This window comes from Rhamphochromis longiceps, linkage group LG6 (genome assembly GCF_057381845.1).
Source record: "Rhamphochromis longiceps isolate RC_006_pf linkage group LG6, R_longiceps_female_GT1.1, whole genome shotgun sequence".
Classification (NCBI taxonomy): domain Eukaryota; kingdom Metazoa; phylum Chordata; class Actinopteri; order Cichliformes; family Cichlidae; genus Rhamphochromis; species Rhamphochromis longiceps.
The window spans coordinates 9,330,291-9,343,398 of record NC_140562.1 but is presented as its reverse complement, the minus strand read 5'-3'; the positions used below and the strand labels follow the sequence as shown (position 1 = coordinate 9,343,398).

The following is a 13,108-nucleotide window of genomic DNA, read 5'->3' as shown; positions in this document are numbered from 1 at the left end:
GAGAAACAGGAGTGGTAAATCTAGCGTAGGGGTATTGTTTTTTATGAATAGGGCCCCCTCTCTCATTTCCAGGGAGACACTTTCAACTTCTGGCAGTAGCCAACAGTGTCGGCATAGAAAAGCCCACTATGGGGTCGCAAGGGGAAGACAACAGATGTTACTGATTAACTTTGCTCACAGACCCCTAAAGAAGTGTTTTTCAGAGTGCTTGCAGATGGACAAAACAAAAGTTGGACGCAATCAAATGTTCACATTTAGCAATATTTATTTGGAAAAATAGTCTTGGCTAATTCCTTCATTCAAATACGGTAAAGGAAAGGGTAACATAACAATTTGTACAGTACAATCCCTCTTAAATAACATTTTCTTAAAAAAACAAAACAAAGAAAAACCATCCCATTGACCTGAAGTGCCTTTGCAAATATCATTAAAAAAAGCAACTTAAATAATCATAACAAACATCACAAGTATATAATACAAAATAAAAATAACACAAAATCATTAAATTAACTTAAATTAAATCATAATTTTAAATCATAACTTGTTTTTTTTCTTTATTTATTTTACAAAATCAGTATCAAAAAGCAACTTTCTTTTTCTTTTAATCGACACAAAGTTTTCATATCCCAAAGAAGAAAAGAACTGAACAATACTATGTCATAAAATGGTTTGGAGGGCTTAGGGAAGAAAATGCACTTCAGTTAACACAGTGATCAAGTATACATACAGTCTTCACAGGTGCAGTGATGGGCGCACAGCCCACGAGAACAGCCTTGTGAAGAACAGGCCAGTATGGCCAAACATCCACCGTTTGATGCAGTTCCTGCGCTCAGCAACGGCGTGTGGGTTAGAGAAAAGGCCTGGGTGCAAATGTTGCAAAACAAAACTCGTATATCATCGCTACGGGACAGCGTTCATTTATATTTTCTTTTTTTTCTTCTTCTTTTTTTCTTATTTTTTACAAAAACCCCACTCCCTGTTAACAGGCAGAACAGAAAGCTAAGAAGCAGTTTACTTTGAACTGTAAACTTTTTTTTTTACCCTGCCAGTTCTAATCCCACAGGCCGCCACTGCCTGCGCTTAGTTTCCAGTAGAGAACCAGCTCACTCTGAATATCAGTTAAACGTATCAGCAGCAGTCTCAAGGCGGGACACCTCCCCCTAGGTTTAGAGCAGCATCTGAAGGAGCATAAAAACTCTCCTATAGAGTAAATGAACAACGGGCAGCCCATTGGTGGCTTCTTACACCTGGGGAAACACACCAAAAAGACAGAAAATTTTAGTTTTTGTTCTTTTAAATTCCAAATGACCGCAGAAATCGTATCTCTGGCTAAGGGTCAACAAAGTAGAACTCACCTCAGTTGCAATTATACATTCGTCCTTCTCCTCTGACATCACAAACACAGATTTGTACTTGGTGTCCGCACATGCAGACATTTCTGGGGCTTTCTTTTCTGATGCATCGCTGTAGGAAGGTGAGAAAACACGTTAGATTTGTGGACATCCACAGTCTGATTTTGTGTTTGACAGACGTTTATAGCGTCAGTTATTTACCTTTTTAAACGTTTGCTGCGCTTCTCCTCAAACTCAAATGAGTCCTTGTCCTCGCAGGCCGCCTCCAGCATGGCCTCCTTGGCCGCCTGCTCGTAGTTGACCTCGTGTACGAGCTTGTAATCTGCAGGCAGATGGCGGCTCTTGTAGCTGCTCCTCCCTGGTGGAGATCCTTCATCAGGGTCCCCGCTGCAGAAGTCCATCTTCTTGTTGATGTTTTTGACACCTGGCATCGGCATCACACTGATGGCCAGGTCCCTGTCACTACGGTGACAGTTGTTAGTAAGGTTATTTATTGTCTCTGCTTCGCCTACAGTTTCTACTTGGCCGACATGCTGGACTTTTGATTGCAAAAAGCCAACCAGAACAGCAGAGCCTGCCAACAGCAGCAGCACCAGCACCACCCCGGAACCAATGGCCATCCAGGGAACTTCTGACCCCCGGATGGCAGCGTGCTCTGGAAGCAAGAACTGACAGTTTCTGCCACCGTATCCATGAGCACAGGCACAGACATAACGGTTGTTTCTCTCGTGGCAGGTGGCACCGTTGTGGCAGGGGTTGTGCTCGCAGCGGCTGATCGGGGAGCTGCAGTTGCGACCCGTGTATCCCGGGGGACAAGTGCAGGTGTAGCCATCAGGACCTTCCTGGCACGTGCCACCATTCTGGCAAGGATACGAAGAACACTCATCACCAGTGTGGTCACAGTTCTGGCCGGTGAAGCCGTCTGGACACTGACACAAGTAGGAGTTCACGAGATCCACACAGCGTGCACCTGAGAATAGAGATGAAGTCATGAATGAATGAGTGTTCAGTTCGTGCAGACTGAGCATCTCAAAGACCAAACCCTTATTCTGTTTGTACTTACCATTGGAGCAGGGGCTGGAGGTGCAGTGGTCAATCTTCTTCTCACAGTTGAACCCTGCATACCCCGTGGGGCACTGGCAGAAGTAGCCTCCGTCAGGGTTGTCAGTACAGCGGCCTCCATTGGAGCAAGGCCCATCAGCACACGTCATGGCGCTTAGCTCGCAGTTGTTGCCATAGAAACCGTGAGGGCAAGTGCAGGTATATGTGTTTTCCAAATCCTGTGGGAAAAAATAGAACAGACTTGACATCAAGATCTGTGTGGTGCTGCATCTGCAGCATTTCCAGCTTGCTGCATGCTGTATGTCTTGATTTTTTTTAGGTTTAATATAATTGAAGAATGATCGAAAACAGAAAAGATAGATGAGAAGGAATGAAGGCTGATGCATTCAGGCATCACTGGTGCTGAGCCGCAGTTAACAAGATGTCTCTATTCTTATTCCAAGTTCATTTAAGAAGACCCACGAGCACTCACAGTGCAACTTCCTCCATTGCGGCAGGGGTTTCCAGCACATTCGTTGACCCGAATCTCACAGCTGGCCCCAGTGAAGCCAGGCCTGCAGGAACAGGTGTAGCTGCCCTGGCCAGTGTTGCTACAAGTGGCTCCATTCATGCAGGGCTTGTGGTGAGTGCAGTAGTTGAGATCTGGAAAAAACACAGCAGCACATGTGGATTAGCCAGAGCATAACACATGGCGGGACAGCAGCAGCGGCGACAGTATGCGCTTTTGTCCTCAGGCACACTTGACTGTTTCTCTTCTGCCAGTGGTTTTTTGTTTCCTTGCCTCCTGTCTTTGCTGAAACAACTGCTGCTCTGTTACTGGAGTGTTGATGCTCTTTCGCTTCAGTCTACCTTTTTACTGGCTTGTTTGAAACCAAGTTTGTGGTTTGAATAAATGACAAACCAGTGATGGAAAACTTGCCTTCAAGAACAAGTTGTCCACATTTTGTCACCTTTCCACCAAATAAGCAGGGCATTTGTAAGTTGTTTAAGCATTAATTTGTTATCTTCCTGTTCATGAAATCTAAGTCTAAGCTGCACATAACCAGATTTTTGTTTCAAATACATTTCAAATAGTTTTTTTTATTTGTTTGTTTTTTAAAATTGTGATGCAGCCTAGATATCTGGAAAACGTCTAAGCAATCGTTGCTGTACCCTACGTGTTGTGGCTTCCTTCATCCAACAAAACCACTTCTCTCTCTGTCCCTACTTCCCAGACTCTTTCCTTACCTTGGTTGCAGAAGAGTCCACCCCAGCCCTCCTGGCAGTTGCACTGCCAGGGCTGCTGGCAGGTCCCATGGAGGCAGCCCGGATAACGAATGCACTCATCGCAGTAGCGCCCTTTGAATCCCACTCTGCACCTGTTGTTGTCCAATTAGGAGGGAACACCGGTCACTCCACTCACATTACTTCACGCAATCCACTAATTAATTAATGCCCCAGTGAACTTGTGGAGAAAACTTACTTGCACTCCCCGGGTTTCTCGCAGAACCCATGCTCTTCATCACATCCTGGCAGACAAATCGCTGTACAGGAAAACAAGAGTATGCTTTTTAGAAACATTGAGGCAACTTGTTTTTAAGATTTGCTTTTAAAGATTAAAAAATCCAAAGAAAGTAATTAAAATGAAGTAAAGCAGTGGATTCTGAACCCATTAGCTTGTCATCATGGAAGATTTTTCTGCTTAACATAGTGCAGAGACAAAGGAGGGAGTGTGTGCATGCGTGTGTGCCCCAGAGTGCACACACGCACTCACACACACAGAGGCCCTCAGCCCACCACCCTCTTTTTTTTCTTCTTCACTGCGGGTCAGAACTCTTTTATTCATTCTGTGTGTGTACACACACACATACACACACATACTCCCCTTAATGTCTCGGATTGGGGTAGATAAGAGTGGACAGCTGGCGAGTGTGTTGCCAGTGCGCGACAGCTGCTCCATTGTCTCCTCTCTGCCGGCAGCTGCCCACTTCAAACAATACCTCCCCCAACTCAGCCAATCACCGACCGGCCCACTTCGAGAGTAACGAATCGGAAGGTAGCATGTAAATTTATGGCACGCGTGAGATTATTCTCAAAAACTTTCCTTAGAATAAATCAAGTGGTCGTGTGTGTGTATGTGTATGTATGTGTGTGTGTGTGTGTGTGGGGTGGGGTGGGGTGGGGGGGGGGGGTGGGGGGTAGGAGAGAGGAGGGGGTGCTCGTGGTGTTTACGCCCTAAATTGCCTTCTAACGGCACTCAGAGAACTTGACTATAGATACATGGAAATAAAAACTTTTTGAACTTTACCTTCACTAAAAAAACATTCAAATTGGTTTTAAATCTATCCTTTTTAAACGATTTCCTTTTAAACGGATTTCTTTACCTCTAACTTCTTTTCCTTTCTGTGTTTTTTTGTCTCTCGTCTAATCTAAATATTTTATTCTATAACGGGAAAAATCTCTGCAGCTCACGTTCAGTGCAGTACTGCCCCTTCCACCCGGCGTCGCACACAATCTCCCCGCGCTCTCCACAGGTGAAGTGGCCGAAGGCGTCATCTCTCGGCCGGCAGAACACTGAACAGCCGTCCCCGTAGTAGTGCTCATCGCACACGAATCGATAGGAGTACTTGAGTTCGGTCCTTCCCCCGGTGTGCAGGTCCTGGGACCATTCCTCTCCCACAGTCAGATGCCTCTGGGTGGTCATGGTGCTGATAACCCGGTCTGGGTTCTCTGAAATGTGCATGTAGAAGTACAAGATGAGGAGGAGAAAGTGTGTAAATGTGAAAACAACAACAACACTGAAATGTGAGATTTAGTTCCTACCCGTGGAGAGGTCGTCTTTGGAATCGGCGTGTAATGCTTCAATGATCAGCGAGAAGGTCCCCTGGGAACACAAATGGCTTCATGAGACAGGTGGCCAGCGGAGATGTGGCGATAACATCAAGTAAAGGCCCGAGGCGATTGTGCCATACACTCAATGTGCTGAATGCAAACTGCCTAACCTGATCCGATGAAACTAAATACCTGTAAACTTTGTGTGCTCTCTGAGCCTTCAAGTTGTGCGCAGGGGAAAAGGTGCTCTTTTCACGCACGCATTTACAAGAATTGGCGCGATTTCTCAGCCTTAACTCCTACTCTACATGAATGGTTGTATTTACCGGCCACGTGAAGCCGAAGTTAATCCTGATGGGGTTGGTGAACGAACTCTCCGGGATGGCATCTGGGACCTGGAATGAATTGGAGCCGAGGACGGGTGTCACAGCGCCGCCGTAGGTGCACGGGGGCTCTGGGGAAGCGTTGGGTTGATAGTGCTTGAGACAGATCCTGAAGAAGGTCTTACACTCGCACTGCTGCTGGAAAGACGAAGCCAGACCTCCTTTACAGCAGTTTTTGTTGCCTTGTACTCCCTTCTTGTTCAGAAACTCCTGCAACTTCAGCTCAAAAACTCCCGAGCAAAACCCCTGCGGAGGAAAGCGGCTTATTATCATCAAGTGCACACACAGTACCGCTTGTGTGAGAGTGCGTGTTGTGATGGGAGGGTAGGGGAGGCAGGGGGAGGGTGATGGTTCATTGTTTGGAGGGAAAATGTTTGATTTAGAAGCTTACCTGGCACAGCAACATGGACATGACGGCAAGAGTCAGCAGGATGACGCGCCCCATATTAAATAAATACATAATAAATAGTAAATAAATAGAGTAAAAAGTCTTGGGCTTGTCGTCAGGGTGCCTCCTCCTGTTCAGTCCGTCTGAGGAAGATACATTGAGCACGTTTCTGTCGCCTCACAGGGTTTTCTCATCAACTGCTGTGGATATCAGCCACGCCGTTTTCACTCATGTCCCGAGGCACAAAAAGACAAAGGATAAATCCCAAACCTTAAAAAATAAAATCACAAAACAAATGGAGTAAACTTCTGCGCTGTGTTGAAAAAGAAAAGCAGTCCTCGAAGTTCAGTTATAATCCAGTGCGTAAAGAGGAAAAAGCGAAGTGTTCCTTGTTTGTTACAGCAAGAATGTTAGGGCGAAGCTTTTTTTGTTTTGTGTGTGAAGGTCTTGGTCTAACCCAAGGACAGATTTGTCACTGGTCCAACATGCTTCTTTCTACTGCCTGATGTCTTTCCTCACTGTGAACTGTGCGTCTGTCTACAGCCAAGGCCGCCTGCAGCCTGTTATATACGGCCTGACACATGCTATGGTAATAGCATGCAAATGGACCCCCTCCTCCTGCTGCCCGACTACACCTCCCAATCTGGCTTGGCTCTCTACAATGGGATCCCATACAAGTACCCCACCACCATCCTCCTTATTCCTCCTGTAACCTCTCATACAGTGTTAATACCCGAGCTCAAATAAGGTTGTGTGGAAGTATTTAAGAAGTGAAAACTTCTGTAAGACTCCTACACAGGACAAGACGGGAGACAAGATTAATTAATACATGTTTTCTGCTAACACTAAACAGGAAAACTTAACATTCAAGCGGTTAAGAAGACATAAGAAGAAGAAAAAGAATTGGGCTGACTTTTGGTTGTTGGTCTTTTGACATCACAGACCCTCTCCTATATATGAAAAACAAACTAAAGGTGTTAAAGCGGTAATATGGATATGTTCTATACACCTTTTAAAAGTTTTCAGCATCGTACAGCTGCCAGATTTCCCCCTGCGCTGTGGACGACATGCGGCTGAATTGATCCATCCAGCTGTTGCATCACTGCACCAGCTCCTTTGTTGTGGGCGTCCTAAGATGTTTTGGATGCAGTGCCAATTAACAGTGTGAAGCTGATTCAAAAATCTCCCCCAAAAAGAAAGAAAAAGCGTTTCCTGGTCAAACTCTGACTCAGTTAATTGTTTTTCAGCCCACCTCCCCCCTTTTCTCTTCCTTCTCCCCTTCTTTCTCAGCATACACACACGCTCTAAATTTTGGTATTTGTATCTGTGGGAAGAATTTGATGCTTTGAATTGACTGAAAAGACTGAAGAAAACATTCCTTGGCAGAGCTGCGCAATGAGGTAAACGACATGAGGGGCTGGACTCCTGCTTTTCTACTTTGCTCTCGCCTTCTTCTCTTTCTTCACACTAGGATGAAAAAAAGAGACCGTGTTTGGGTGCTTATAGGTGGCAGTGTGTGTGCGTGCACAGAGGCGCGCGCGCACCGTAGTCGCTCGCGTGGCCAACATAAGGGGGAACTTTTGTTGTTGTGTGTGGTGGAGGAATAAGTTTGCTCTCTCTCTCTCCCCCCTCAGCTGTATGGTAATTCGACCAGCACCTGCTCTCTTCTCCTCAATAACAGCGCGTGTACGCCTCACTTGGCTGAGCGTGCGCGCACACATCTAACACACAATACTCTCCCTGGGCGCGTACACACGCTCACACACAGACTTCATTTGTCATTAAGTATATATATATATATATATATATATATATATATATATATATATATATATATATATATATCCTAGTATGAAAAGGGAAAACTGTGCTTCGTCCAAAATCTTATGTGGTGCGCATATGAATAAGGAGTGGGAGGACGGGGGGTGTGGTGAGGGGTGTTGCTTAATTAGGTTGTTCATTAGATGTGTGATTTTTCTGCTGTATAATGGGGTCTACTGGAACTGCACGCGCGGGCTAGCGCACGTACATTGCGTCACTGTGTTGAGATATGTACGTCACGACTATTGTTTTCTGGCGCCTCTCTCCGACTTCGTTACCTGCTGCCACGGTCCGTCCTACACACCGGCTGTCAGAGGAGCCCTCCCCCATGAAAAAGTGTTACGTTCCCCCACAATTACCTTCACTTCATACGTCACATAACAGTGTTACGTATTATTTCATGGGCAACAATCAAACAAAAAGTCCTCCTCTATTGATAAACCTCAACTCTCGACTCTTTCTCAAAGTAAACTCCGGCTGAACCATGACCATCACAATTAAGCCGGTTGAGACAAGAAAATCAATTACACTCAGGGATAGGGGAGACTTCATCCGTCCTTGGGGGAGGGGATTGGAGGGTGCATCTGGGTGCAATACCTTTAACTTTTGGTACCGACATGGTAAAATTACACAGACACGTTTTCAGGCTATATTGAACCCCCATAATGTCCGTTATCAGAAACTTTAACTGAAGGGCTATTTACTGTTAATACCTTGGCCGCTGTGCTGCACTTCACCTGGAGTGAAGTGTTGAGTTTCTACACTCTACACTCAAAACCAGAAAAGTAGACCCCCCCCCCCCCCCCCCCCCCCCGCCCCAACAACCAAAAATAAAACAGAAAAAACAGAGAACACAATTAGGACACTGTCCATCGAAAAGATGGTGCTGGCTGTTTAACCAAAGTGCTACTGTAGGGGGCTGCTGTAGTTTAACTCCTGCCCACCAGTAGCTGCGTCAAACAAAAAAGGGTGACTCGGGGTCTGACTATTCATCCATTCTCTGCGCTTTAATTTCCATTGATTGTGAATGCAGGGGGGAAGGAGGAAGGGGGTCTTCAGTGAAGGACCACGACACGCCTTCAGACGCGGACAGACCCTTACAAGCCATCTGCCACTAACTTCCCCCTCCCCTGCATATCCAGAAAACGACGTTTATTTCCCTGCTTCCCTCCCTCCCTTCTCCGGCCTGAAGCGCACATCTCTATGTGCCTCTGTCCACTGGGCTCCATCTACACTCAACTGGAAGCATGTATAAGGACCTGTAACGGTATGGGCCCTCCGGGGCCATATGGCGAGGGGGAAGCAGGAGATTTTTTTCCCTTTCTTGGTCCCAGAAGAGGAGACACCACATGGTCACTCGTGGGAACGTAAACACAGCGAGCATCACACGATATCGATCATAAGAGGCGGTGATCGGGGAAGGGGAGAAGGGAGGGTAATGCTGTGTGATGATCAACTGATTATTTACAGTAATATCTCATCAGTGCAGAAAATATGACTGCAGACTTCACCTGGAGTCAAAGATGCACACATGATGCTGCTATGGTTGGTGGTTCAATCCCCCGAATGAAAAGGAAAAGGTGCAGAATCAATGTTCTCTTGCTGGATGCAGCTGAGAGGAGAGGGGAGGGGGGCGCTAAGGAGGAGAAGGAGGAGGATGAGGGGATAGAGGCCACCCGTGTAAGCGCTGAAAGCCTAAAGGAAATGGCAGGTTTTGAATGGGCACGTTCGTGAGCGATGCTATTACGCATTCCTCCTCCAGGCGTAATAGCTTACGGGGAAAAAACACCTTAGCAACAATATGGAGAAATACAATTCCTTTGTGTGACTTTACCAGTGTTTTATATTCTATTTGGAAGACCATCCCATCAGAATTTAGTTTTGCTAAACAGTTCGGACCATTTTAAGGCTCTTTGGAGACTTGGGATTTCAGAGGAGACTTGGACTGCCTTCTCTCAGGTCCGCTTGTTCTACCTGCTCAGACGCAGAGATCAACAGGCTCCTTTGTGTCCAGATCAGATTACTGTGGCCAGCTGCTCGAAAAGGGGGCCACAGGCCAGACCCGCGTTTCCCCAGGGCCTGTCGGGGTTCCGCGAGGCTCCTCACGGCTTCCCACGGCGCTTCGAGGCTCCCTGTCCGGCCTGCTGTCTCATTTGCATACTTTGCTGTTGGTGGAGACGTGCTGAGTTTACGTTTATGGGAAGAGTGCGGCAGTAATTACGTGGGAGGCCCGGAGACGCGCCTGCAAGTGTGTTTGTGTAGGCATAGGGGACCTAAGGGGGAGGTAAAGAGCGAGCTGTACGTGGCCAGTCGCGTGCCAGTGTTTATAAAAACACATCTGCTGCGCACCCTGGGGTGACGCACAACAACACACGCGGGTCCCTAAGAATAAAATCGATAAATCCACAACTGATGCCGTGCGCCACACGTTTACCCAAAACATATACTCATGTTAATGCCCACACCCACGGTCCTACCGTAATGACGAGTAGGGGAAGGATTGAACAATCACAAACCTTTAATAAATATAAACTTATAGTTGTCAAAGGTTATTGATAAAATGATAAAATTTACATAGAAAAGTGAATTAAAGTTTAGCCTGTTTTTATAATATTTTCTGTGCAACAGCAACCAGAATAGTAGAATAGAGTAAAATTGGGCTTTGTTGTTATTGTACATGTACAACAAAATTATGGGTGCTCCACACCAACCGTGCAGGAATAAAATATAAATACCACCTGGACAGCAGGAATAAATAACAAACAGACAAAACATACACAGTCAAGAGGATACATACATGGATGTAGGGTTAAAAAATAAAATTAAAGGCACTTAATGGGTAAAAGCAAGTAAGACCTTTTTAAATAGATTATAACTCTGCTTTTGGTTTAATGTGGTTTGACATGGGAGTGTAGTGAATAAGAAAATAGGGTGAATTATATTTAAGTGGCTTCATGTGACTTTGTGACTTATATAGTGCAATTTCCCACCCAATTCTTCTGAATTTAGAGTGAGTAACAACTGGAAAATGCAAATTATACTCTAAGTGTTATGAAACAATACGCACTTTCAGAGTATCATAAAAGAAGGGAGATAGACAGTGTACTTAGTGGCCACTTCATCAGCTAGACCCTGTTGCTGCTGGGCTGCACCCCTTTGGCCTCCACAACTGCCTAAACTCTTTGAGGCCTAAAGTCAACAAGCTGCTTGAAATATTCCTCAGAGAATTTGGTCCATGCTGACATGATAACATCACACAGTTGCTGCAGATTCGTCAGCTGCACATCTGTCATGTAAATCTCCCGTTCCACCCAAATCCCAGTGTTGATCTGTTGGATTGAGACCTGGTGACTGCAGAGCCTGTTTGAATACTGTCAACTCATTTTCACGTTCAAGAAACCACTTTAAGATGATTTGAGCTTTGTGACATGGTGACATGGTTGACTGGCAACGTTTGCAGCCGTCAGAAGACATGTACACTGTAGTCATAAAGGGATGGACATGGTCTGGCAGTTTGGTAAGAAAATATCCACCACATGATAGACACCACTGCTCCCAGCAGCCTGAATCATTGATACAACGCAGGATGGAGCTATGCTTTCATGTTGTTTATGCCAAATTCTGACCGTACCATTTGAATGTCACAGCAGAAGTCAAGTCTCATTAGACCAGGAAAGATTTCTCCAGTCGTCTGTTGTCCTACAACTATTGTTGCACGCCTAGCATTTTATATACTACATCACGTGTTTGTTAATGATTGCCAAATGTTAATGCCATTTTTGGCTTTTGACCTGTTGTGTTACCCTGAATTGAACCTTTGCCTCATTCCACCCGCTTTTATTTGTGATGCAGTGGAACAAGTCGACATGGACTGTTTTGTTCATGTTTGGAAAGAGAACTATTTACTGTTTGATAGAGTCATTAAACACTTAACAGCAGGGGTGAACCTATCATTTGAAATGACTGATAATCTGCTATTGCAAACATCATTTGCAACTTTATAATATCAAATCAAATGACACTTATAGACCATTTAAATTATTATTATTTTTTTACATCAGTTGCCGCTTTACAGTGATGCCAAGTGAAGGGTTTAGAAAGTTTACAAGCCAATTATTAACATATTAGTAAAGATGAACACATGTATTCTTTGCTGACAGTAACTAATTATTTTTCCCTTTATTAACAATGGTTATTAATATTAAAGTGTAAAATACTACATGCCCTTAAATTTCACCTAGATTTAAGATCACATGATCAGTTTCATTTGTCAGAATTTTTTTTTTTTTTTTTTTTTTTTACCAAATATCTGCAAAATCAATCAAGAGCTGCACTTGGTGTTCAGTGCTAGTTAGCAATCACATCATGCTATTTGTGAACTTTGTATATATTACCTGTTCAAATACATGCTAGCTTTGTTGGTAGCATTTTATACTAAGAAAGACCAGCCTCACAGAATTTATTGCATGGCCGTGGTCTTGTCTTCCTTTCATTTTTCACCTTTCTGATGGGATTAGGAGGCAACTGTTGCTGGTGGAATTGCTATTTTAAAGCAAAAAATGGCTGCCAGAAAGCTCAAAGCATGATCAAATACTGTTTTATGCTACAGCATTGAGTATTCCCTGAACTGGTGCCTGGGTCAAAACATAAAGACAGACCCAGAACAATCTGAGCAGCGTTGTATATGAAATTCAAACATTGAAAGTTCTCTTTTTCCCCAAGAAGGGGTGCAACACATCATTTTTCATTCTTAGGTCTACTCTTATTTTGTTCCATTTAAGCTTAATCACCAGTGTGAATGATGAGAGAGTAAATGGAGGAAGTCCATCTCCCCTCCCTCTCTCACTCTCTCCCTCTCTATCTCTACAACCACGAGCATCTGCCCAGAAATGAACAGATGTAGGCACCTGCATTGTGGGCTCACATATGTGCACATGTCCCCCTCCTCAAACCCCCTTTCAACCTTCTATGGGACCCAGAGCCCACCACAATGGGGCAGAGATCAGGGATGCAGTAACCAAATACTGCCTATCCCCTCAGGACACTCGTTTTGTTAGAGGCATTGTCACCAGTTATATCAAGTGGGTGCACCAAACAATCTGCTATATGACTGCTCATTTGAGACATAACATAATTCAGAGGGATGTAGGAGGGAGGGAGCAGAGAGAGGGGGAGTTGGGTGGTGTACAGAGATGGCTGTCTGGACAATTTTTGCAGCTCCAGAGTGAAGTGGTAGATGTTTTAAACAAGTGAGCTTAGGTTTTTTTGCAGCTGGGGTTCGAGTGAACTGA

At 44.9% G+C, this 13,108-nt stretch overlaps 1 protein-coding gene across 1 annotated transcript; it reads right to left on the bottom strand.

Annotated features, from left to right (window-relative positions):
- Nucleotides 1-247: 247 nt before the first annotated feature.
- On the bottom strand, nucleotides 248-6,538 carry dla (deltaA). The gene is made up of 11 exons (XM_085409176.1): nucleotides 6,000-6,538; nucleotides 5,552-5,854; nucleotides 5,217-5,277; nucleotides 4,866-5,123; nucleotides 3,877-3,937; nucleotides 3,642-3,772; nucleotides 2,887-3,056; nucleotides 2,416-2,632; nucleotides 1,554-2,322; nucleotides 1,356-1,464; nucleotides 248-1,247 (listed from the first exon to the last, which is right to left on the bottom strand). Exons 1-11 carry the CDS (start codon nucleotides 6,066-6,068, stop codon nucleotides 1,242-1,244), a joined length of 2,154 nt encoding a protein of 717 aa, XP_085265302.1. The 5' UTR covers nucleotides 6,069-6,538; the 3' UTR covers nucleotides 248-1,241.
- Between the last annotated feature and the right edge of the window lie 6,570 nt (nucleotides 6,539-13,108).

What these genes read in the sequence shown, in the direction of transcription:
- dla (XM_085409176.1), bottom strand. Translation starts at nt 6,068, where the DNA reads ATGTATTTATTTAATATGGGGCGCGTCATCCTGCTGACTCTTGCCGTC. An exon ending in GCAATGGAGGAAGTTGCACT is followed by an intron (nt 2,633 to 2,886) that starts GTGAGTGCTCGT and finishes TTTTTCCCACAG; the next exon opens with GATTTGGAAAACACATATAC. An exon ending in CGCAGCAAACGTTTAAAAAG is followed by an intron (nt 1,465 to 1,553) that starts GTAAATAACTGA and finishes ACCTTCCTACAG; the next exon opens with CGATGCATCAGAAAAGAAAG.